The following is a 26,888-nucleotide window of genomic DNA, read 5'->3' as shown; positions in this document are numbered from 1 at the left end:
GAATATGAGAGATAAGGGATCAGCTGGTGGGGCAGAGATCGAGAGATGAAGTTAGCTGGAGAGGATCGAGGTTAAGAGGGGATCAGCAGGAGTGTGGTGAAGGTGAGAAATTGTTGGAAGGGGATCATACCCCTGCTAATTTGTGTTGGTCGTTCACTACAATCATGTGAATTTTCAAGTGCTAAAATGGGGCACATTGGATACAGGTTTTGGAAGCCCTGCTTTAGTGTACCACATCCAATTTATTTTATTTATTTTTAATTTTTATATACCGGAATTCCTGTATGCAATACAAATCAATCCGGTTTACAAGTAACGAAAAGGTTGCCCTGGTCTGGGAGGTTAGACTGGGGTTTTTTACATAGAACATTGAACAATAACAATCAACCATTGAACATTATTACAAGGAACAGTGAAAGTAACAATAGTATTTAACAAATAAATAATATTATTATAACATTAACATTATTCGTGTTTTGAGCTGAGTGTGTGTGTTCACATTTTACAAGGAACTTTAGTAGCGTATATAGTCTGCAAGTAATCGGTTAAATAATATAATATGAAAAGGATGACTGTTAAATAGATATTGCGAATAACCAAGTCCGTGTATGAAATTAAGTGTCAATGTGTTAGTGACACCTTGCAAAGGTTGGATCTGAAAGACAGGAGGAGGTGCCTATTTACACTCTGGGAATTGGAACGCTTGCCTGAAGAGCCAGGTTTTTAACCTTTTTTTTCCAATGTCTCTGAACACAATCCTAACCCCCGGGGACGAAGCAGTCCCAACACTCCCTACTCTCCCAGGCCCCCCTCCTTATGCCTGGCCACCTGCCACCTCAAAGGCCCCTCACACACACACACAGGTCCCCGACATCCTTGCTGCTGCTGCTGCCGCCGTCTCAGTCCTGTTCCGTTACCATTCCCCAACCACGTCTTTTCGCGCGCGCGGGCTTCTGCGCCCACCTTTTTACGCTCCCTCAGCGCCAGCATTCGTTTTCGCGCCACGTGGTGCATTGATCAAAACTATCCGTCTTTTTGTTTCCCCTCGGGCTCTTTATGCAAACGCACTAACTCCCTGCTGCGGCTTCAGGCGGCAGCAACGGGAGCTGGCATACGCGCTCCTCGCCGTTGCTCTCTTCGGCCGGGCTCTCCTTAGCGCTGCACCAGCACTTCCGGCTTTGGATTCGGGACCGGCGCGCTGCCGATCGCGACAGCCGTCGCTGCCCTGATTTGTTCACGTCTCCCCCCCCCCCCCCCCCCAAAAAAAAAACCCACAAAAAAACAAAACCCTACCGCATCAGCAATTTAAAGATAATTTTCTGGCTTCCCTCAGCCCCAGCACTCCTCCCTTCGGGCTGCCTGCTAAAAGAAATCCCTTAAAGGGACAAACACTGTCCTCCAATGTACAGGGGTAAGTAGCAATATCCCCCCCCCCCCTCCTCCCCCTCGTTTGTATTTATTTTAGGGAATGTTATCGGGTTGACTGCTTTACGGTTAGCTTCAACTGTTTTGTTTCAGATCAGCCTGAATGAATAATTAACATTTTCTTGCAGGTGCACTGATGCAGCCTGCCGCTTGCTGCCTTTGTACTAGAGGGCTTCTAGGGAATTATATTTTACACAACTACCTTTATTATTTAATGCATCTGTCCTAGCCTGTGCATTGGATGCAGTCATTTTAGTCTGTTTTCCCAAAGGAAGAAGGCGAATGTGAATCCCTGCCCCGTCCCAAATAAAAATGTCGGGGCATCCTGCCGGGTATTTTTATTATGTTTAATTCATATAAGTATGTATGAAACTTTTTGTTATAAAGAAGCAGAACTCAATGCTCAGAATTCAAGGTGATTGGTTTGTGCAGCGTAGTAAAGTATTGCTTTGGTTGATTAGTAAGTTATTTGTTTTTAGAAGTTGCAGAATATAAAATAAAACGCATATTAGTCTCTAGTGAATGTGAATTTAAGAGGTCTTCATTACTGGCGAAAAAGTCCGTTTTTACTTTAGCCTCAGAAAAAACTGATTTTAGAAAGAGCCCTTTTATTTTGGGAAATGAAAACTCTAAGACATCATTCCTGGATGCTCTGCTGCCATCCCAAAGTGGATGCTCTTAGCAACGATCAAAACTAGCACAGTCTACTTGGGTTTAAACCGTTTAGTTGGATATTTCCGTGGCTGGACAATAAGCCACTTTGAATTTTGATCATGAAGCTCCAGTTTCCACAGGTTGGAAGGTACTTACATAACATATTCAGAGAAGAGGTTCTCAGAGTGGCATCATGGAAAGCATGATGTATCATAGATCAGCTGTGGGGTACACTGAATAAGGCAGAGTAATTAAAAAGCAGAACTGTAAAATGGCTCACAAGTGATTGTAAGCTTATGACTTTTAAGTTTACATCCCAAAGGTTGTAAAGCAACACACATTCAGGATTTAGTTCTTATTATAAGTTTAATTTTATGGTGAGTCTGGCTTGAACATCAATGGGTAGATATCAAATGAAATATGGATTGGAACTGATCAGCTTGAGAAGGCAAAAATCAAAGCACATGTATTAACCTTTTTGTTTCCTTTTGAAGATAGGCCTGTACATTCTTCAACAATATTGTTAGCCTGCTGAATTCTGAGTCACTCCCTAATAGTGGAATAAACTCAGAATCCTAGGTGGAGTTTGAGCTTCTATTTCAAAAGAGCTATGGAAAAGTATTAGAGTCTTCAACTCAGTTAGTAATCACATGCACAGTAGCAATTTTTTTTTTCAAGATTTTAGGTTGAATTTACAATTCAAAAGAAATTGAGAGAGACATAAGCATGGACTATATGGGTGCTCCAGGATTTGAGCAGCTATCGAACTTTGCACCCCTCCACTTCTAGATAGGCTGTTGAAAAATAGCATTTCCTAGCCATATGGCTATTCTTCTTTCTCTTCATGCATCCTGTTTAGAGTGGAAGGAAGCACAATGGGACAGGAAGGTGAAGGGGTGACTATCCTTGCGTTTCACACTGCTATGGCTGCTTCCCTCGAGATAGGATGAGGGTTTAGATGAAGGATGAATAGTTGGAAAGGGACGAGGCTCGTAGGAATACAGAGAGGAGAGGGTAGGCTAGGCTATAGAGGAAACAGGAGAAAAACCCACGATATAATTCTAAAGAAATATTTTAATAGCATTTTTCTTTCTATGTATCCTGTTTGGTTGATGAAGAAAGGAGAGAGAGATGGTAAGAGAAAATAATGAAATGTAATAGAAAACAGGGAGACGAAACTGAAATAGAGGGAAGAAAAAAAGAACCAAATAAGAAATTAACACACACAGCAAAAACAGAAAAACATTTTTAAGGAGGAAATATTCAAAGAATGAAATTAAGTTGATGCAGCTGATACAAAGCAAACTGATGTTATTGCCTAGACAAAATATATAGACTTTTTGCCTTTTGAAAGAAGTGTGAGTTAGAGTACATGTAGAATGCATGTAAATTTAAAAGATTTTTTTTTTTAACTTCAGAGTGGGAAAAAGAGGAAATATTGCATACATGGTAGGAAATTAAAGCCTTTTAGAGAGTTGCTGGGAGTTCCCTTGACAGTCTATTGTAGAGGACAGATATAGTCCCTCTGCACAAAAAGAGCAGGGTGTGACTGGCAATTATAGGCCAGTTATCCTAATCTCTCTGAAAAGGGAAGTAATGAATCACTATCAAAGGAAAAAACTGTGAAATATCTGTCTGCATTTGATAGGACATGAGGCAGCATTGACTTAGTATTAAAAGTAAAATCAGATTTATTTATTTTACTGGAGGAGTAGGGAATTTAGTAAGAGAGTAATGGGTGTGGTCAGCGTGGATTTCAGTAAGACTTTTGAACGCTGATCCACACAGGAGACTCTTGAATAGGGTGGGTATCCTAATGTGGTAAATAAGGTAGAAACTGGGAAGAACTGTTACTTTGCAGAGTTCGCTCTGAGGAGAATGATCATAAGGTTGCCATGAAAATTAAGCTTCAGGGACATTCGAGTAAGTGTTGCGTAGCATCTTCCATATTCAAGGCACTTCATCCTCTGTTTTTTATTTTATTTTTCCTGGGAATTAATTCATGCTTATCACAACGACAAAAATCAGTGCAAACAAGATGTATGAACATTTCTTAATGCTTGAATTCATCTTTTGCTACAGAAAATAGTATATGGTTATGACTTCCAATCAATGGCAGGGCAGCATGTCAAAATCTCATTGACATCATAATGTGCTGTAACCGCCCTGAGATTTCTTCTAAACTGAACTGGCTTGTTTTGCTATAGGCAAGAGAGATTCTATATGTCAGAGGCATCAAGGGCACCTGAAAAGTGTGAGCTAGGAGTTATGGAATGCTCTACTATATTGGTATTCATTCCTAGCACCAAAGGACCGCCAACAGGTCGGCTTCACAATGTCATGTATTGATACCAAGTCCTGATCTCATAGCCTCCTGCCTACCCTTCCGGTGTCAAACATTTATCTCCTCACTACCCTGATCATGTCTCCAGTTGTAAACTTATTTTTTTTTTAACCTGACAGTTTTCTCTTCCACATCCAGCTTTATGAGAATCAGGGCTTGGAACTGGCTCCTTGAATTTCATTTGCAACTAGCTGGAGATTTTTCCCTCCCTATTTTATGTCTTCTCTTCATTTGCTTTAGTCTAGTTATTGCAGAGATAATTCTTGGCTGGGGGGGCCATGTACCAGGTTACGTCCGGAACCTTGCAATCATGGACCCTAAATTATGACCAGTAGGAGTCACCAGTGGCTACGACTCCTCCTTCCCAAGGGCTATGAATGTAGCATCTGGCTATCCAGGGGAGCAAAAGACATAACCTGGGAAATAAACCCAGGGCCCTCTGCATGGCAGTGCCCAGCACTATCACTCAACCAGCAAAACTCATTCCTTCAGGAAATCTGTCCCTGTGCCTTGGTTTTCTCTTTTCCGTCTCTCTCTAATACTAGATGTTGATGCTTGAGCCAAGAATGCACTTCTCTGTTGGACTTGCTGTTTACTGCTGCAGCAATTCCTTTCAGAAATCCTGCTCTACCATTAATGGCGTGCACTCTCCTTCCTAGCAGGTCCTCTAGTCTTTCACCTATTCCTTTTAAGCCCCTCCATCCATATCTCCATTCATCTTTCCTCTCCATTTCTCTTTTATACCTCTCTTCCCTCCATCACATGTTTAGTACTATTTCTGCTTTCCATTTGGTCTCATAACACCACCATTGTCTTTCTTCCTTCCTTCTGCATTCCTCTTCCTTTCTTTCTTCCCGTTCCTCTCTTGCCCATCTCCATCTGCAGGTTTGTTTCCTACCTGATCCCTCGTCTTCATCTCCTTTCTGCCTCCCTACTCTTCCCATGTTCTTCTTCTTCTTTTTTTTTTTTTTTCAAAATAATTTTTATTAACAGGAAGACTTAGCCCAACAAGGGATATTGGTAACCGTATATACATAAAAACTCATACATTCAAAGCGATGTACATGTAATGACAATACAACAGTCAATTGCACTGTGAGCGTGCTTCCTGGTTTTACTCTTATTCCCTGCAGCCAACTTCAATTATACTCCCATTCACCTCCCAAACATACCACATATATATCCCACCCCACTAACCCCTCCCCTCCCAGAACCTCAATTATGACCATATAGATTTATATCCATTATTACTGAGCTCGGTCTGAATTGCAGAAGGGAATAGCGCATAGCATGCATTCCAACAAGCACAATATATCGTGTCCGGCATTCTCTTGCCGAAACAAAAATCCATATATTCCATTTGGAGAAGTGAGGTCATCCTTCCAAACCAAGTATCAATAGAAGGTTGGGCCAGAGGGTCAGTCCAGATAGCTAATATAGTGCGGCATGCCATCATAACCGCTAGACGTTCAAACATTACCCTGGAGCGCGTTCCTGGGACCTGTCCAGCTTGCTTTGCTGGTGAGTCAATAAAATGTGACCCTCATTAGGGATAACAGTTCCAGTGCATTTATGAATCACTTCAATAACTGACCGCCAAAAAAAGCCACCCGAGGGCATGTGAATAGGCGATGATAGAGATGACCCTCTGTAGCGTTACACTTGCTACAGAGAGGAGATGGAACTATCTTCATGCGAAAACGTCGAATGTCATCATAGTAGATAAAATGCAAAACCTTGAATTGGACCTCTTGCAAGCTCTCATTAGGCAGTAACCGGTAGAGGGCCGTGAAGCAGCCCTTCAAGTAAGTCGGAGCAAGCGGGGCTCCCAACATATTTGTCCAGCGGTTGGTGAGATGCTGCAAGCAGCCTGCCGAGCCATGAGATTGCCCCAGTTTTTTCCAACCAGTAATCGTGTTAGTTAAGCAGGCCATATCAAAGAGAGTATTAGCAAATACAATTTCCTTTGTCAATTCTTTCACAGTCCAGTAGAAAGATTGAAGGTAGTGGCGGGCTTGTAGGTATGCATAAAAGGTTTTGGTGGGTAAGCGAAACGTGCGAGCCAAAGCAGCAAAGTCTTGGATACTGTGAGAGTCCGGGTCTAGCGAGAGAAAGAGATACACCACTCCATTATCCGCCCACTCTTGGAAAACAGCCTTGCTATCTAGCCCTGGAATAAAACTTGCATTCTCCACAAAGGGCAAAAAGAGAGAGACAATGCCCGTAGTCCCCATTGTCGCCGCAACCAGCGCCAGGCTCGTATACAGGGTCACGGAGTATTTTGGGGTAAGCCATGGAACACCGTAACCCCGGGCGCAGCTGAATAAGACTTAAAGGGGAGCTAGGCCCTGACATCTTATTTAACATCCCAGGCGTGCAATAACAAAAAGTTTCTGTGATCCATTCTCCCACATATCGTAATTGTCACGCTACATTATAGAGTCTGAAATCAGGCAAGTTAAGTCCACCTTGATCCCTGGGGCGTGCCAAAACCGTATATGCCAGCAGGGCCCGCTTCCCCTTCCACAAAAATTGTTGTAAACTGGTGCATAATTGGCGAAGTTCTCCAGCCTTCAGCCAGCAAGGAATCATATGCAGTAAATAAATAAGCCGTGGCACCAACATCATTTTGACACAAGCACTCCTACCAAATAGGGAAAGCAGTAGGGGAGTCTACAACTGCAGCTGCGCCCGGAGCTTAAGGAGACATGGAGTAATATTCAATTAGAGCTTGTCTAGATGTCGAGGAACCCATACACCCAAGTATTTCATTTTCTCTGGAGCCCAGTGAAAAGGGAACGGGCTGCCCCAAGAGCCCGGTAGGTGAGCATTCAAAGCTAAGGCCTCTGACTTTCATAATTAATTGTCAGCCCTGCCACTAATTGGAACTGGTCAAAAAGTTGGATGATAATAGGCACGCTGGTGTGAGGTCGCCCCACAAACAATAGAATGTCATCAGCAAATAAAGCAGTTTTCAAGGGGTGGCCATCAACACTAATTCCAGTGAAACCCAATTCACTCCACAACCGTATGGCCAGAGGTTCTAAAGCCAATACAAATAACAGTGGAGAGAGGGGGCAATCCTGTCGAACCCCACAATACAGTGAAAAGGGGTCTGTGAGCTCTCCATTAAGTAAAATAGAGGCGCTAGGATTGTTATAGAGAGCTTCCAGCCATTGAAGATACGCCCCAGAAAAGCCGTAATGGCGCAGAGCCCAAAACATATATTCCCACGATAGGAAATCAAACGCCTTTTCTGCGTCAAGGCTCAAAATCAAGGCCTCTTCAGAAGGATGGGTAGCTAAGGACCGCTAACAGTCTTCGAATATTACAGACCCCTTGTCTCCCCTTAACAAAACTCGTCTGGTCGACATGGATAAGATGGGGTAAGATGCCACTAGCCGGGCCGCAAGGACAGCCGCCAAAATTTTGACATCTACATTTAACAAGGAAATGGGTCTATACGAGCCCACTTCCAAGGGGTCTTTCCCGGGTTTTGGGAGGACTACAATAACGGACCTGTTAGAGACCTCGGTAATATGGGGAATGTGCAAAAGGTCAGCATAGTATTTCTGTAGGGGGGACAGGACTGAAAATTTCAATATCTTATAAAATTCTGAGCCCAACCCATCCTGTCCCGCTGCTTTACCCAATTTAGGCTGCTGAATGACCGCATAAATGTCCTCATTTGTAATAGTACTATTTAGCATAGCGAGATGTTCTGCATTTAACAAGGGCCACGAGATCCCCTGAAAGAGTGACTCAGCAGTACGGGCATCCATAGGCTTAGGACCATATAATGCTGTATAGTACTCCCGAAATCTACACGCAATGTCTTGGTGGGTATGCACATGGACCCCTCCGGAATCCCCGTGACCGATGCTCACTGATCTTTAGGCCGAATAAGGTGAGTCATCAGTCGGCCGGTTCTGTTACCATGTTTATATAACTGGTACCGGTAGTAACGGAGCGATGTAAATGCCCTTTGATGGAGCAAGCCATTATTAAGAGCCCTATCAGCAGTTGTCTTGGACTCCTCCGTTAAAAAGGTCATATGGTGCTGTTGGGCTTGTTTAAGAATAGCGGTGAGCTGCAGAAATTCTGCGTTACATTTTTTATTAGCCTTGGCCACATAGGCTGTGGCGGCCTCTCGCATCACCGCCTTTCCAGCCTCCCATACAGTTTGCGCGCTCATATCGGGGGTAGCATTGTGCTGCAAGTATTCCGTCCAGCTATTTTGCAAGTAAGTGTGAAAAGCTTTATCCAAATATAAATCTGTGCAGGCGCCAGGAAAATGGGGGCCGAACACCAGTGCCACAGCATAATATCACCATTACAGGGGCATGGTCAGAGATGGATATGGTTCCGATACTGGCCTCCACCACCCTTGGGAAACAACAATCTGACACCAGTAAGTAATCTAACTGTGAATAAGTCTGATGGGGGGTTTGAATAAAATGTAAAGTCCGAGTCTCCGGGATGGAGTACCCGCCAAACATCCAATAAATGTAGTGCATCGCAGAGAAGATTAACTCCCTTACCCTGGTCTAAGTGTGTACAAGTTTGGGGGGGCGAATATCTAACTGCTGGTGCGCAACTATATTAAAGTCACTCTCAACCATGAGGCGACAGTCAGAGAACTCAGCTAATCAACTCACCAGGGACACAAAGAAAGGGGGAGAATAAACATTTGGGGCATAAATATTACAGAATGCCATTCGCTGTCCAAATAGTGTACCTACTACGATCACATATCGGCCCTCTGGGTCCTGGTACGATTGTGCCAATTGAAAGGGCAAATTTTTGTGAAGAAGAATAGCAACCCCACGTTGCCGTGAATTAAAAGAGGAATAGTAGTATTGGCCCACCCAGTCTCTGAGCAGTTTAGCATGTTCCTTATCACCAAGGTGCGTTTCTTGCAGGAACACTACCTGGGCCCGCATGCGCTTAATCATTGTAAATAATTTCTTTCTTTTGATCGGGGAGTGGACTCTGTCCATGTTTAATGAAACAAATTTAACCTGCGCCATACCAGGAACCCAGAAGGGCACACAACAAGGTGCTATTATCTATGTATAAGCTTCCAAGACCCCCCAGCCTGGGCCTTGAAAAATAATGAGACAGACATTGACCCAACCAGAAATGTAAGACATCCTTCACCCATAATGAGGTTCTCCCTTTACCCCTACTCTGCCCCCTAAGTTCCCCCACATTCATACAAACATTCATACCAATCAACACTAACATCCTCAGCCACCACCACCCCTAGGTTAGGCCCACCCCATCCCACACATAGCCAGCAGGGCTGGATCCCCCTCTAGCCCCGCTCCACTCCTAGATCAATCGAGAATACTCTCCCCTTCAAACCTCCAAGGAACACATCAAGAACAAAGGAGCACGCATTATTCCAACCTAAGTAGAAAAGGGTGTCCCAAAACATAACAGCTCTCAACTCAAGTGAAATGAGATAGTGAGCTCCAATAGTCAAGGATGTGAGAGGCATCCCGGTTCCCCATACTCCGCCCCATAAGAGGCAGTCCGAAGCCGGTCGGTCAAGTTCTCATACATTGGTTGGCGAGTCCAGCGGTAGAGGGACCGAGACCCCCCAAGATCGACTATCTCTCTCATCCAGGCATCAGCACTGGGGCCACCATGATTCTTCCAACTGAACCATGCTAAATAGTGGAACTAAAACTGCATGCAAAGCCTTCATGACTCAGTCTCCTTCTCGCCGTGGTAAAGTTTTAAGGAAGCCGTCAGCTGCCTCCTTGGAAGTGAAAAACAATACTTTATTATCATGATGCATGCGTAGCTTTGCGGGATATAGCAACGCGAATTGAATGCCCCGTTTTATGTAGTTCCGTGCAGGCCAGCGATAACAATTTCCATTGCGCTGCCGTGCCCGCAGAGAAATCATTGAACAGCAGAATGCGGTTGTTTTGGTACTCCACCACTGCCTTCTGAAGAAATGCCCGCTTTAATTTCGTTTTATGCTCCCAGTGTAAGATACGTGCCATCACAGGCCGAGGTCTACCATTTCCTTCGCGGAGAGCTCCCGTCCTGTGAATTCGTTCACACTGTAAGCGCTCCTCCGCTAAATCCAGCCCGACCTGCTCCGGGAGCCACTTCTCAATAAAGTTGCACAGGTCCCCATCCCTGACTTGCTCTGGCAGGCCAATGATTTTCAGATTGTTCCTCCGTCCTCGGTCTTCTTGTTCTTCCATCCGGCTCAGGAGGTCACGTTGCTTGGTGCGCAGCTCCGCCACGTGTAGCTCCGCTTCCGAAACCCGATCCCCAAGATCGGAAATGGTGGCCTCTACCGTGTCCAAACGTTTGGATTGGCCTTCCATGACTGCTTTAATGTCTTCTATGGAAGTCTGCAGTTTAATGAGCCTACCATCTAAGGCTGCTGTGATTCATTGAGAAATCTGGTTTAGAGCCTCATCAGTAAAGGAGGAAGTCACATTTTCACAGGCAGAAGTCATGGCCATTTTTTTCTGCACTACACGTGGTCTGTATGTGCTGCGATCGCTGGCGCAGCGTCCGCTGCGATTTCGCATGCCCAGCACCGCTGCACAAGGAGCCTCTCTCTGCTTGGGGGGTGCCGAGCTCAGTGGGAGCCTGGATCAGGGAGGGAGCAAATCCCCTAAGCAGCCTCCGAACTCATGCGACACGATGCTCAAGGGAGAAGAACCCCTGCCATCTTGCTTTGTTCTCCCGGCAGACCCGCGAAGCAGGAGCGCAGCCTTCGCTCAAACCGGACCAGCCTAACACCGCTTCACAAGAAGACTGCCACTGTTCAAGGGGTGCCGAGAGCAGCAGGAGCCAGGGCAACAAGGGAACAAATCTTGCAGGCATCCACTGGACCCGTGCGGCACGGTGCTCAAAGGAGGAGAGCCCCCGCCATCTTACTGTGTTCTGGCAACCCGCGAAGCAGGAGCACAGCGTGTGCTGGGACCCGGCTGGCAGGTAACATCATGAGCTGGCAGCCAGCACTTTTAGGGGGCCTCCGGTGTCGGCGCAATCGCGGTTTGTTCGGAAAGAACAGATATTTTTAGGCAATTTCGGGGCCACGGAGCTCTACCCGATTGCTTCCGTCTCCCATGACGTCATCGCCGGAAGTCTCCCATGTTCTTTCCTCATGTTCATGGTCTTCCTTGCTCTATATGCTTCTCCCTCGTTTTACTTTAGTCAGGCTGTGGAAGAAGCAATATCTGCACTTGTTAGTGCAAGGACCAGATATTTATTGTTTAGAAAGCAAATGTGTGTGTGGAAGGAGGAGGAGGAGATATGGGCGACAAAAGCATGCTTTCCCTCGGTACTCAAGCTGCTGGCTATAAATGCTAAGCCCGCCAACAAGGAGAAAGAGAAATGTCAAGCAGTCGCAGACACATCTCCTCTCATGGGTTGAAGAAAAGTGAAGTATAGATCACCAACATACACTACCCTACTTTGAGTTAGGCCATTAGAAACCCAAGACAGATGGTTTCATTGCTGCTTTGTATAGTCTTGGGCTGTCAGGGCAAACATGTGATCGCTTTTTAGTTTTCATCATGAAGATGATAGCACATTGAATATGACAGCAGGCGAGGACCATAAGGCACATCTAGTCTGCCCAATTTCATTCCTGGCACAGTGCCATAAAACCCACTTGATTTCTGACTTCACTTCTTTGCAATTGGAGATTCTGTATGCTTCTATCATGCTTTCACAAATTGCTTTTTGTCCATGATTTTTACCTTGAGGCATTTAGCAATTTTGTAAAACTATACAGGTAGGTGGAAAATCCGCAGGTAGAACAGCATGTGTAGTTTACCCACATTGCGGGTGGACAGTTTTCAGAAAGCCAATTTACTCAGGTAAAAAGCACTTTATCCACAGAAATCGGCTTTGGAAATTACCCGTTGAGTTAATTTTGTCATAGCCTATACAAATGGGAAGCAAGAATGTGCATTCTTTGCACCAATTTTCAAAGGGAAAGTGTGCGCTTATTTTACCTTTTGAAAATTATCCCATCAGAGCTATCCACACACAAGTTACATCTGCTGATTTGTGTGCAGAGATTTGTTTTTCAGGGAAAATTGCATGCATGCTTTTTGAAAATGCAAAATTATGTGTGTAAATGCAAGCCCCACCTCTAGGAAGTCTTCTGCTCACTGTGGGGAAACTTGCGTGCACACCGTCCATATGTGCTTAACTTTACCCACATAATGTCCTGACAATTTTTTAAAAGGCCACTTCTGAGGGTAAAACACTGTTTTGCCCATGGAACTATCCTCTAAATGTGTGTGTCATATCTTCCCTGCCTCTCATTGCCTCTAGGGTGTACGTATTTTAGTCCTTCCGTCTCTTCTGCTCCACCCTTGCTGTATCATGTGGGAGAACCAGCAGTGAACACTGAATCTAGGATATCCAGGATGTTTCGGTTCCCATGTGTTTAAAATGATAAATTGGGGATGTTTGTTTCTCTGAAGTGAGAAGTCCAATTATCACTGCTGCAGCCTGGGCTCCTTCCTGTGCCATGAATGTCGGGAGTTGATGATCTGGGGTATATGCATGCTCTGTTTAATGGAGAGCCCTGGTACATCTGTTCTCCATTGATAAATGTGATAAATTGTCTGTGTAGAGCACAAGCTGTCATATTAATATTTAAAAATATAACTTTTCAGGGAATTTTTGTCTGAGGGAGGCCAATAAATGACCTGAAATGGAAGAACTACCCTTGTTGCCGGGAGAATCTGTTAAAGATGTGGGTATGTGACTTACCATTTTACAATTCTCTTTTTATTTTTTTTTTCTATAAACTGTTTTCTTTTGGTGTATATATAGCTAGAGATAGACATAACCTAAAGAGAAATACAGATGTATGTGGCGTCAGTACTTTTAACCTAGCAGCATTCCGCATTGAAAGAACGACAGCAGCAAATGAAAACTTAGTATCCGGGGGAAAACCTGATTTGGCAATTGATGTTTGATTTGATAGTTTTTGAAGGCATAAAATAGAGGAGACAGAAAAGAATCCTGAAAGCAGCTGTTTCTGTCTGATCAGATGCCATACCATTCTTTCTGCCACAGAGCTGAGAACTGACTTGTCATATTTCCCTGCCAGTACTCTAGCAGAGAATGCTAGTTGTCTGTATTGGTCCTAGAGAAAATGTGATTGCTTGCAGGCAGTGAAATATTTTAGTCGACCAACATAGAACCTTTCTTTGTCTGGGTTTTTTTTTTATTGCCTTTTCCACAAAATCATTTATAGAATGGAATGATTTCTCCCCCCCTCACCCAAAACAGACCCATCACTTTCTTAAAGGGGAGTTGGAAAATGGAGTATTTATCTTGAGTAGTAAGATAGGAGATCCAGTAGGAATTGAGAGTAAAAGCCCACTGGAATCTGCAGTTGATAGGATGATTAAAAAAAAAAACAAAAAAACCCAAAACATTAGATTCCTTTAATTTTTTATTCAAGGACTGTCCACCTGGTCAAGATGGTGAGACGGACAGTGAAATGCTAAGAGAAATTAGGGAAGCTAACCAAATTGGTAGTGCAGTAATAATGGGAAACTTCAATTGCCCCAATATTGACTGGGTAAATGTATCATCGGGACATGCTAGAGAGATAAAGTTCCTGGATGGAATAAATGACAGCTTTATGGAGCAATTGGTTCAGGAATCGACAAGTGAGGGAGCAATTTTAGATCTAATACTCAGTGGAACACAGGATTTGGTGAGAGGTAATGGTGGTGGGGCTGCTTGTCAATAGTGCTTATAATATGATCAAATTTGATGTAATGACTGGAAGGGGGACAGTAAGCAAATCCACGGCTCTCATGCTAAACTTTCAAAAGGGAAACTTTGATAAAATGAGAAAAATAGTTAGAAAAAAACTGAAAGGAGCAGCTACAAAGGTAAAAAGTGTGCAAGAGACGTGGTCATTGTTAAAAAATACCATCCTAGAAGCACAGTTCAGATGTATTCCACACATTAAGAAAGGTGGAAAGAAAGCAAAACGATCACGGGCATGGTTAATAGGTGAGGTGAAAGAAGCTATTTTAGCCAAAAGATCTTCATTCAAAAATTGGATGAAGGATCCAACAGAAGAAAACAGGATAATGCATAAGCATTGGCAAGTTAAATATAAGACATTGATAAGACAGGCTAAAAGAGAATTTGAAAAGAAGTTGGCCATAGAGGCAAAAACTCACAACAAAAACTTTTTAAATATATCCGAAACAGAAAGCCTGTGAGGGAGTCAGTTGGACCGTTAGATGATCAAGGAGTTAAAGGGGCAATCAGAGAACATAAGGCCATCACGGAAAGATTAAATGATTTCTTTGCTTCAGTGTTTACTGAAGAAGATGTTGGGGAGATACCCATATCAGAGAAGGTTTTCATGGGTAATGATTCAGATGGACTGAATCAAATCACGGTGAACCTAGAAGATCTGGTAGGCCTGATTGACAAACTGAAGAGTAGTAAATCACCTGGATTGGAAGGTATACACCCCAGGGTTCTGAAGGAACTCAAAAATGAAATTTCAGACCTATTAGTAAAAATTTGTAACCTATCATTAAAATCATCCATTGTACCTGAAAACTGGAGGGTGGCTAATGTAACCCCAATATTTAAAAAGGGCTCCGGGGGCGATCCAGGAAACTATAGACCAGTTAGCCTGACTTCTGTGCCAGGAAAAATAGTGGAAAGTGTTCTAAATATCAAAATCACAGAACATATAGAAAGACATGGTTTAATGGAACAAAGTCAGCATGGCTTTACCCAAGGCAAGTCTTGCCTCACAAATCTGCTTCACTTTTTTGAAGGAGTTAAACATGTAGATAAAGGTGAACCAGTAGATGTAGTATCTTTCCCAGACACAATCTAATATCACGTTATAGATACAAACCAAGGACTTCAAATATTCAGCCATTAATCATGCCATTTTTACATAGCATTTAATTTATTTGTATACCGTTTAACCGTTTATTCTTTCCTATCTCTTCCTTCTTATCCAAGTTCTGCTACCCTTGTTATTTGTAACTGCTCCTTTGATCACCACAGTTCTAGTTGTTGTATTTAATGCACTCCCGTTCCATGTAAACCAGCAAGATATGTGCTCATGATTGCCGGTATATAAAAACCTTAAATAAATAAATAAATAAATATAAATATTTGGATTTTCAGATGGTGTTTGACAAAGTTCCTCATGAGAGGCTTCTAGGAAAAGACAAAAGTCATGGGATAGATGGCGATGTCCTTTCGTGGATTACAAACTGGCTAAAAGACAGGAAAGAGAGAGTAGGATTAAATGGACAATTTTCTCAGTGGAAGGGAGTGGGCAGTGGAGTGCCTCAGGGATCTGTATTAGGATCCGTACTGTTCAATATATTTATAAATGATCTGGAAAGAAATACGACGAGTGAGGTAATCAAATTTGCAGATACAAAATTGTTCAGAGAGGTTAAATCTCAAGCAGATTGTGATAAATTGCAGGAAGACCTTGTGAGACTGGAAAATTGGGCATCCAAATAGCAGATGAAATTTAATGTGGATAAGTGCAAGGGAAAAATAACTCATGCTATAGTTACACAATGTTATGTTCCATATTAGGAGCTACCACCCAAGAAAGAGATCTAGGTGTCATAGTGGATAACACATTGAAATCGTCGGTTCAGTGTGCTGCGGCAGTCAAAAAAGCAAACAGAATGTTGGGAATTATTAGAAAGGGAATGGTGAATAAAACGGAAAATGTCATAATGCCTCTGTATCGCGCCATGGTGAGACCGCACCTTGAATACTGTGTATAATTCTGGTCGCCGCATCTCAAAAAAGATATAGTTGCAATGGAGAAGGTACAGAGAAGGGCGACCAAAATGATATAGGGAATGGAACAGCTCCCCTATGAGGAAAGACTAAAGAGGTTAGGACTTTTCAGCTTGGAGAAGAGACAGCTGAGGGGGGATATGATAGAGGTGTTTAAAATCATGAGAGATCTAGAACTGGTAGATGTGAATCGGTTTTTTACTCTTTCGGATAATAGAAAAACTAGGGGGCACTTCATGAAGTTAGCATGTGGCACATTTAAAACTAATCGGAGAAAGTTCTTTTTTACTCAACGCACAATTAAACTCTGGAATTTGTTGCCAGAGGATGTGGTTAGTGCAGTTAGTGTAGCTGTGTTTATAAAAGGATTGGATAAGTTCTTGGAGGAGAAGTCCATTACCTGCTATTAATTAAGTTGACTTAGAAAATATCCACTGCTATTACTAGCAACGGTAACATGGAATAGACTTAGTTTTTGGGTACTTGCCAGGTTCTTATGGCCTGGATTGGCCACTGTTGGAAACAGGATGCTGGGCTTGATGGACCCTTGGTCTGACCCAGTATGGCATGTTCTTATGTTCTTAAGGACAAGCAAGATATTAAATCCACATGCATGGCTGATATCATCATAGAGTTCAGAACTTTACATATCCTCTGCTGAGCATGTTGCCCCTACTTGATCAACATCATGTAGAGCCCCCTGCAATTTCACTTTGAAGTTTATTTATTAAAATACTTATATGCCGTGTTATCCAAGTTTGTAAGTGGCTTACAACCAAACATCAACAATTTAAATTGACAAAACATAAATAACAGTTAAAACAACAAAGTACATAAAAAAGCTGTAATTCTACAACCCGTTGTTCCCTGGCGATAATAAAGCATCAGGTTAGCTCAAAGGCCTGAAAAGAATGGGTTTTCAATTTCCACTTAAACATCTTTAAAACAGGCCTCCTTCCATAAAGCTTCCAGGATATTGTTCCATAATAAAGCAGCCAGCTGAGTCATACATGGTGAGGGAACATCCAGCACACATTGGCTGATCTTAAATTCTGCTATGGTGTGATTTTTCTCTCTCTCCAGAATATTTTGTGCAGTAGCTGGTTTGTTTGTTTTTTTTCCTGCTGTTTTGCATCATGTTGTCCTTGAGCCTTCATCTTTTCGCTGTTCCTAACCATACCAGGACTCGCAGTTAGGTTTTTCTTTTTTTCACAGCCACCTGCCCGAGCAGTATCTGTGCACATTAGCTATGCTGGCCAGGCTTTTTGGCTTTTTCAGTATTGAGCTATTTGATTTCACATCTCTTGACATTTTGACAGTGTCAGAGAAGCCTGCCAGAGGCTTCAAGAAATGTGCTTACTGTATCAATTCTGGATACTCATGGCAACAGTATGTGGTGACTTGGTCTTGAGTATCTTGTAAACCAATGTATACCCGTTTTGTTCCATATTCATGGAACAAAACGGCTGCATCTTTAAATCAAAAAATGATTTGAAAGAGAATGGTGGTGGTTTCATATATATGCTGACTTTAATGTTTATTAAGAACATAAGAACATAAGAAAATGCCATACTGGGTCAGACCAAGGGTCCATCAAGCCCAGCATCCTGTTTCCAACAGTGGCCAATCCAGGCCATAAGAACCTGGCAAGTACCCAAAAACTAAGTCTATTCCATGTAACCATTGCTAATGGCAGTGGCTATTCTCTAAGTGAACTTAATAGCAGGTAATGGACTTCTCCTCCAAGAAATTATCCAATCCTTTTTTAAACACAGCTATACTAACTGCACTGACCACATCCTCTGGCAATAAATTCCAGAGTTTAATTGTGCGTTGAGTAAAAAAGAACTTTCTCCGATTAGTCTTAAATGTGCCCCATGCTAACTTCATGGAGTGCCCCCTAGTCTTTCTACTATCCGAAAGAGTAAATAACCGATTCACATCTACCCGTTCTAGACCTCTTATGGTTTTAAAGACCTCTATCATATCCCCCCTCAGTCGTCTCTTCTCCAAGCTGAAAAGTCCTAACCTCTTTAGTCTTTTCCTCATAGGGAGCTGTTCCATTCCCTTTATCATTTTGGTCGCCCTTCTCTGTACCTTCTCCATCGCAATTATATCTTTTTTGAGATGCGGCAACCAGAATTTTACGCAGTATTCAAGGTGCGGTTTGTATTTTCATTCTGCTTTTAATTAATAGGGATAAGTTAGAATTTTTTAGCTCAGGTGAGTTTTTAGTTACAGGCACTTGGACTGCTTTTCTTATTTATTTGAAAACATGTATATACCACTATTTGGATATAACCATCATACCGGTTTACAGTTTTACAAATATCAAAATAAAAAACAAACAGACAATGTCTCCAGTGATAATATCTCCACTCTTACTCTCTTAAAAATTTTAAAATAAAAAAGTTACAAAAAAGGAATAAAACATACATGCATTCAATTCATTATTTAATAACTCCTGATTGCTAGTCCTTGCTCCAGTTACTTGTTGCTATTATTTCTCATCCTTTTCTGTGCCAAAGGCTTGCTGACATATTGGAACCTCACTGTCAGGATGCCCTCATTCTAATGCATCATTAGTATCCTTTGAAGATACCTCTCTCCGAACCATGCGCTGCTGAGCGACTGTCTGCTTTCCCCTTTGTTCTAGTTTAAAAGCTGCTCTATCTCCTTTTTAAAGGTTAGCGCCAGCAGTCTGGTTCCACCCTGGTTAAGGTGGAGCCCATCCCTTCGGAAGAGACTCCCCCCCCCTTCCCCAAAAGGTTCCCCAGTTCCTTACAAAACTGAATCCCTCTTCCTTTCACCATCATCTCATCCACGCATTGAGACTCCGGAGCTCTGCCTGCCTCTGGAGACCTGCATGTGAAACAGGGAGTATTTCAGAGAATGCTACCCTGGAGGTTCTGGATTTAAGCTTTCTACCTAAGAGCATATATTTGGCTTCCAGAACCTCCCTCCCACATTTTCCTATGTCGTTGGTGCCCACATGTACCACGACAGCCGGCTCCTCCCCAGCACTGTCTAAAATCCTATCTAGGTGACACGTGAGGTCCGCCACCTTCGCACCAGGTAGGCATGTTACCAGGCAATCCTCACGCCCACCAGCCACCCAGCTATCTACATTCCTAATAATCGAATCACCAACTATGAAGGCCGACCTAACCCTTCCCTCCTGGGCAGTAGGCCTTGGGGAGATATCCTCAGTGCGAAAGGACAATGCATCACCTAGAGAGCAGGTCCTTGCTACAGGATCCTTTCCTGCTACACCTGGTTGGTGCTCTCCCATCATGAGACCTTCTTCCTCCAAGGCAGCACCAGGGCTGCCAGTCTGAAGTTGGGACTTGACTACTATGTCCCTGAAGGTCTCATCTATATACCTCTCTGTCTTCCTCAGCTCCTCCAGGTCTGCCACTCTAGCCTCCAGAGATCGGACTCATTCTCTGAGAGACAGGAACTCTTTGCATCACATGCACATGAACAATTTCTCACTGGTAGGTAAAAAAAATCGTACATGTAACATTCAATGCAAAAGACTGGGAAGCCCCCCCCTCTTGCTGCTGGACTGCTGCCTTCATCTCAAATTTGTTCAGTTCCTAGTTAAGTTTTAGGTTGCAATAGGAGTAGGAATGTGTCTAATTAGCATCCTTTAAATGTATTAGTGAATTCACTATATGTCTGGTAGTGGCCCACTTCAAACAAATCTTCACTGTTTACATATATTATCATGTGACTCAGAAGCGACCAGTCACTTACCACCTAGATTTAAACCAATGAAAGCCAATCCAGCTCTTCATTCAACCATTTTGGTGATTCTGTTTGTAAAATATAAATCCATAATTGTTCCCGGTAATTTACGCCTGATATTTACCTCCCCAAATAGTCTGCTATCAGATTAGAAGAAAATCAATCACCAACTGTGAATCAAAAAATATCATCTATGTGCTAATATGTCCTCGACCTAAGGTTTATGTGGGTCACATTAGCCAAGCAATTAGATCACAAATGACTGAACATTGGCCACGTTTAAAGATGGCAACTATTACAGCTCTTGTAGTGCACACCTCATGGGAAAGCACCACATATTCAGTAAATTACATTGAACAGTGATTGAAAAAGTCGAACAGACTATTTGGGGAGGTAACTACCAGGCAAGGTTAAATTACCAGGAACAATGTTAGATTTATATTGATCATCCAATGGTCCAACCGACTCCCTCACAGGCTTTCTGCTTTGGATATATTTTTTATTGTGAATTTTGGGCTCTATGGCCACTTTTCATATTTTCTCTTAGCCTGTCTTATCAATGTTTTACATTTAACTTGTCAATGTAGTTTTTTTTTCTCATTGAATAGAGTCTCTGGAAAACTTTTCACATAGGCTTAATTTTCGGGATTTGAATTTCCCTAAAATAATGGAGGAGATTCCATTGGCGACTTTGAAAAAATATTTTTATGATGATCTTTATATTTTCCCTGATAGGTCTCCTTCTATTAATAAAATACCTTTTCTTCCTTCTTCACCTCCCGTCTCAGCTCAGGTGGACCAAAGAGCTACTGGAAATGTTCCCATGTTAAACTTGCTTGAGTTTTAGAGACAACAGGTCCAGAAATTATTGAATGAGCAACTCTTAGTTTCTTTAGTTTCTGATTTTGATCTAAGTTATGTGATGTCTCTGTATTTCCGAAATTTGAATGTTTCGTTTTAAGGTTGGAAAGTAAGAATTTTTCCAGAAATCTTTAGTCACCCAAGAAAGCCAGGGGTTTTTGAATTTAAGAAAAGATACTTTAGATGTGGGAACTACATTTATTATATGTATCCATGTAAATATTTGTTAAATATTGCATCTTTCCTTGATGCTAGGAGGGTGTTAGCATCTTCTCCTGTTCCCATAGCTTCCCAGTAGTCTTGATTAAGTATTAATAAGGCCTTCGAATCCCCTTGCTAATGCTATTCGTTATGTAATTTCTTTGTCTCCTATTTTTATCTCTACTCTCCTCATGCGTATATTATGGGATGTATTGTATTTCTATTTTTAGACAGATGGAAAATCAGTTTTTCTTTTTTTTGTCTTCTTACTTTCTCAACAAAGTCATTTGTGCTTTGTTAATATATTTAAAATTTATAAATAGTCTCCTTTTTTTAAAGGAACTATAGTGTATAAGCAAGTTTGCTTACCGAAAACAGTGTTTCCGTAGATAGCAGGATGAATTAGCCATGCTGTCTGGGAGCCTGCACGTGACCGAAGTAGGCAGAGATTCTCTCAGTGAGTCACAGAGCTTTGACTCTGTGCGGCTGCGCAGTTGTCTTCCCGCGTAAACCCAAGTTCTCCCCTCAGTCTCTTTGTAGCTAAGCAGGAATTAATGAATTAAAGTGGCTTTTCTTGAACTGTTTAGGGAGGCGGGCGGGATCGCATGGCTAATTCATCCTGCTATCTACGGAAACACTATGGTAAGCAAACTTGCTTTTTCCCATCGATAGCAGGGCTGAATTAGCCATGCTGTCTGGGAGTCCCAAGCTTTTGGGTTGTGTCCATGCAAAGTACGTGTTAGAAGCTCAGGACACTAACCTGTAGAAAGAGTAGACAGTCTTATCGGTGTTGAAGGTTTGACAAGCCTGCTGAGCCCAGTGCCGCATCAGAGGCCGCTTGTTGCTGCAGACAGTAATGTGACGTGAAAGTATGAATGGAGGACCAAGTAGCTGCCTTGCAGATGTCTAGCAATGGTGCTTTCTTTAGATGGGCAACCAATGTTGCTGTGGCATGTATCTGGTGCGCATGAGGTCTTTGGTCAAGTTTAATAGAGCGCTTCTCGGAGCAGAACTGAATGCATTGCGATAACCAACTGGCAATAGTTCTTTTAGAGAATGGTAGACCAGGGTTGTTGGGGTTAAAAGAGAGGAAAACGGGGTAAGGAGTGCCTTGCCCGACGGATAATGCGAGGACTTCCGGGTTTGACGTCATCGACCTGGAGCCGGTGAGAAGGACTATAAAAGCTAACCCTCCTGAAGTCAAACTCTGAGGTGGAGGAGAAAAGGAACATCCGCAAATACTTGCTGGACCGGGGGAAGGAGTGCCTTGCCCGACGGATAATGCGAGGACTTCCGGGTTTGACGTCATCGACCTGGAGCCGGTGAGAAGGACTATAAAAGCTAATCTCCCTGCGGCGCGCAGCTGACGCCGGCGCGCTGCCTAAGCCGCGCGCGCCAAAGGGGCGCGCGGCTTTGCCTGGAAGCCCCACTGCGTTTTTTGAAGTAATTAGTTCTTCTCCTCCACTAAAAGTAAGTAAGAACGCGATTTCTTTTTAAAAGTTATTCTATCTCTGAAACCTCCATCGGTGGAATCAACTAAAAAGTACTGGAAAGGGTTGAAAAGTTTTATTTCTTCTTGAATTTTTTTCTTCTTGGGTGTTAAAGAATGCCCCATACAAAACGGAAGGGGAAACTGAGGGAGGTAACAACTACTTCCTCCCCAGTAACCCCTTCTCAATCCAAAATCGAAACATTTTTCAACGCAGCCCCAGACGTTACTCCCGTAGAAGGAGGCGCTGTGAATCCTTTAGTTGAGCACAAAGAGGAATCACTTGCCTCATTGACATCTTTAAGTCCGGGAGACCGAATACGCCTTCACCCCCCTTTGGTGAACTTTTTGCATCACAAAGTTTTGAGTCAAAATCTGTTATAACAGGGGACAAGGAACTACAAGAAGGAGGTGATGTAGAACCTTGTGATAAGGATGAAGGACTAGGCACAGACACACACAAGGCTGTGAGCAGTGTCTATGCCTCAGTGTCAGAACCCATGGTACCCCCAAAATTCGAGAAACCTCATAGAATAACATTAGATAACGTCTGGACAGCCATAATGACTTTGGAAAAGTCTATTACAACTCTTACAAATGTGGTCACAGACGTGAATAAAAGAATGCTAAATATTGAACAACAAAATGAAACGCAAAAGACACAGATGCAGGAAATGGATCAGAGGGTTTCAAAAATAGAGAAAATACAGACGAGTTTAATACAAGGAGATTCGATACATCATATAAAAATCGAGAAAATTGAAAATGAACTGAGATACTTGAATCTGAGGGTCATTAATTTTCCACAGGTTGCAGGAATTTCAGTTCAAGAGCAATTTAAACTATACATGGGTACAGTATTGAAAATTCCGAATGAAACAATTCCACCTCTGGCAAAAATATATTTCCTTCCTGAGAGAAGAGAGAAAGATTTAGCAGAACAGCGAGACCAACAGTATCAACAACAACAAGGACCACTAAACGTTTCAGAATTGCTTGAAATGTCAAATGAAGAGATGGTTCTTAAAAGAGGAACTGTGCTTGTTAGGTTTATTTTTCCATCAGACAGGGATATGGTATTAAAATTGTTCCTAAGGAATAGATCAGTAAAGTATTATGAACAACAGATCTGGATTTTTCCAGATGTAACTAAGAAAACGCAAACTAAAAGAAAGGAATTCTTGGCTCTAAAACAACTAGCAGACAGAGTGGGTGCCCAGATGATAATACGATATCCCAGTAAATGTATGATAAAAATGAATAATATAAATTATATCTATTATGAACCTTCTGATCTAAAAAAATTTTTGGAGGCTAAGAATTTATTGGGGGAAGTGGTTTCTGATAAACAGTATTCATAGAGTAATGAAGAAAGGGGTTGTAATTTCCAGTTAATATAATTAGACTGAATTACTTTGTTACTTGCTCAGTTATGATGTTGATTTCTCCTACTTCATGGGTTAGGATGTCTAAAAGGTTGTCAAATTTATTTTTCTCTTTTTCTTAATTGAATTTATATGAAAATGATATTTAAATATAAATAATATTTTGTATGTTAAATTTATGAAAATAGACATCCAAATTGTGTAAATGACAATATTGTGTCATGATTTAAAAAACTAATAAAGATTAAATTAAAAAAAAAAAAAAGAGAGGAAAAGCTGAGAAGGTCTGGAAGGAGATTGAGTTCTCTGTTTATAGTAAGCCAGAGCCCTTTTACAGTCTAGTGAGGGTAGGAGGTGGTCATGCTCAATGTGATGGGGCTTCGGCATTAAGATCGGTAAGGTGATGGTCTGATTGAGATGAAAAGCGGACACCACCTTGGGCAGGAAGGTGGGGTGAGATCAAAAGGTAACCTTGTTGTGGTAAAACTCCAAGTAAGGGTAGTAAACTAAGGCTTGCAACTCGCTCACTGTTCTAGCTGATGTGATCGCCACTAGGAATACCGTTTTCCAGGTGAGGTATTTTACGTGGCAATTTTCTAAAGACTTGAAAGGAGGCATCATTAACTGTTCTAGAATAATGTTAAGGTCCCAGGGTACAGGTGGCTTTGTCACTGGTGGTCGGAGGTGAAGCATACCTCGCATGAATCTGGAGACGAGAGGGTGATTGGAAATGGGAAGGCCATTGTGGGGGTGATGAAAGGCTGCAATAGCACTGAAGTGCACTTGAACTGATGTGGTGGCTAGATCAGTTTTGTAAATAGAGTGGAGGTACTCCAGGAGATCTGTAGCAGTTGAGGAGAACAGATCAAGATTCCATGGTTTGCATCATTCAGAATAGCGATGCCATTTCCCTACATAGTTTCGTCTGATTGAAGGTTTCCTTGAGGCAATAAGTATATCTTCTACCTGGCAAGGAAGGCCGAGGTGCTTTAATATCTGCTTTTCAACCTCCACGCCATCAGGTGGAGGGATTGATGCATCGGATGGAGGAGTGAACCTCCTTCCTGTGTGAGGAGTTGTTGGTTGGCACCCAGAAGAATGGGTGGGGCTATGGAAAGCCGAATGAGATACGCATACCATGGCTGTCTCGGCCAAGCTGGAGCTATGAGAATCATGTCTGCTTTGTCTTGAATACATTTTTGAATTGTCCTTGATATTAGAGGGATGGGAGGGTAGGCATACAGCAAGCCCTCCATCCATGGAATGAAGAAGGCGTCCGGAGCGTAATGAATCTTGCTGGGGTAAATGGAGCAAAAGACTCAAGTTTGCTAGTTCTCTTCCGTGGCAAAGAGGTCGATTGTTGGGAAGCCCTACTGTTGGAATATGGTGAGGGCTACCTCTCGATTTAAAGTCCATTCATGTGGGTGAAAAACTCTGCTCAGGCGATCCGCCGTGACATTGTCCAGACCTGGCAAGTAGGTGGCCTGGAGTGATACTTTGGATACTTCATTGGGCAGACACAACCAAATTGCTTCCCGACAGAGTGTCCATGAACCAGACCCTCCTTCTTTGTTTATGTAAAACACGATGTCTTGGTTGTCTGTGTACACCATGAGAGGTTGTCCTTTGACCTAAGAGGAGAAGGTCTGTAGTGCTCACCAGATTGCCCGTAGTTCCAGGAGGTTGATCTGGTATTTGGATTCCTCGGGAGACCATAAGCCTTGTGTCTTGAGATCAGCGAGATGGGCTCCCCAACCCTTCCTGGAGGCATCTGTCGTGAGTATTAGTTGATGAAGAGGAACTCGAAAGGGAGCTCCTGTGGTTAGGTTGGTGAGAGAGAGCCACCATTGAATGTCTTTGACCATTGGTTTGGTTAGCTGTACCTTGGTCGTTGGTGGTTGGAGGAATTGAGACCATTGTTGTTTTAGGCCCCCATTGTAAGCAGCACATGTGTAGTTTCGTGTGAGGCACAACATGAATAGCACAACATGAATAGCTGCCATATGACCCAACAGCTGAAGTACTCGACGTGCAGAGGAATGAGATTGGCTGAGCAAGCATTGTGCTAGGCAGGACAGAGTCAGGAGTCTGTCTTGTGGTAGGTAGGCTCTTCCCGCTACCGTACTGATGAGGGCCCCAATGAACTGCAGTGAATGGGTAGGCTGTAGGTGCGATTTCTCATAATTTATTAGGAAGCCCAGGTTTTGTAGACAATTGATCGTGCGTACTGTGTGTGCCTTCAGAGTATTTGGGTCTGATGCTACTAAAAGCCAGTCTTCCAGATAGGGAAAGATCTGGATTGACAGTTGTCTGTCTGAGATGAGCCACTGCCACTGCTAGGCATTTCGTAAATACTCTCGGGGCTGAGGAAAGGCCAAAGGGCAGGACCTTGTACTGATAGTGTCTGTTCTGGTTTCGAAAACAGAGGTAGCGCCAGGAGGAGGGGTGCATGGGTATATGGGAGTTTGCCTCCTTCAGATCGATGGAACACATCCAGTCGTTGGGTTGTAGGAGAGGGAGGATGTTCTTGAGAGGTCATCTTGAACTTTTCCTTCTAAATATGTTTGTTTGAGGTTCCGTAAGTCTAGAATGGGGCGAAGCCTGCCTGACTTCTTTGGGATGAGAAAGTATTGGGAATAGAATCCCTGATCCTGTTGTTGTTGTGGAATCCTTTGAACAGACTTCTGCAGTAGAAGACTTGATATTTTTGCCTGGAGCGATGGTAACTGGGTCGATGCCTTTCGAAGAGGGGTTACATGAGGAAGGGATGGAGAAGCTATGAAGTTCAAGCGATAACCCTCTCGGATGATCTCGAGAATCCAACAATCCAAGGTGATCGACTCCCAAATGTTGTAAAAATATTTGGAGATGACCTCCCATGAAAAGCGGTGGCGGTGACTTGGCGAGTTTCAAAAAGTAGGTGGCTGCTTCTGTGGAGCTGCCGGGCTCTGCCTGGGTTGCC

General features: G+C 42.9%; 1 protein-coding gene across 3 annotated transcripts in view; it reads left to right on the top strand.

The window, feature by feature from the left end:
• Window positions 1–1,058: 1,058 nt before the first annotated feature.
• The window catches only part of MTMR2 (myotubularin related protein 2), a 105,999-nt gene continuing 80,169 nt past the window's right edge, over window positions 1,059–26,888 (top strand). For 2 of the 3 annotated variants that reach the window (XM_029602380.1, XM_029602378.1), the window contains exons 1-2: window positions 1,059–1,411; window positions 13,093–13,176. In XM_029602380.1, the coding sequence (XP_029458240.1) occupies window positions 13,131–13,176 (46 nt within the window). In that variant the 5' untranslated portion in view covers window positions 1,059–1,411; window positions 13,093–13,130. The remainder of the gene's footprint in view (window positions 1,412–13,092; window positions 13,177–26,888) is intronic. The other variant, XM_029602377.1, reaches the window with a different exon arrangement.

Source organism: Rhinatrema bivittatum, chromosome 5, assembly GCF_901001135.1.
Source record: "Rhinatrema bivittatum chromosome 5, aRhiBiv1.1, whole genome shotgun sequence".
Taxonomy (NCBI): Eukaryota; Metazoa; Chordata; class Amphibia; order Gymnophiona; family Rhinatrematidae; genus Rhinatrema; species Rhinatrema bivittatum.
Note: the sequence above shows the minus strand (reverse complement) of the source record. Positions and strands in the feature narration are given on the sequence as shown.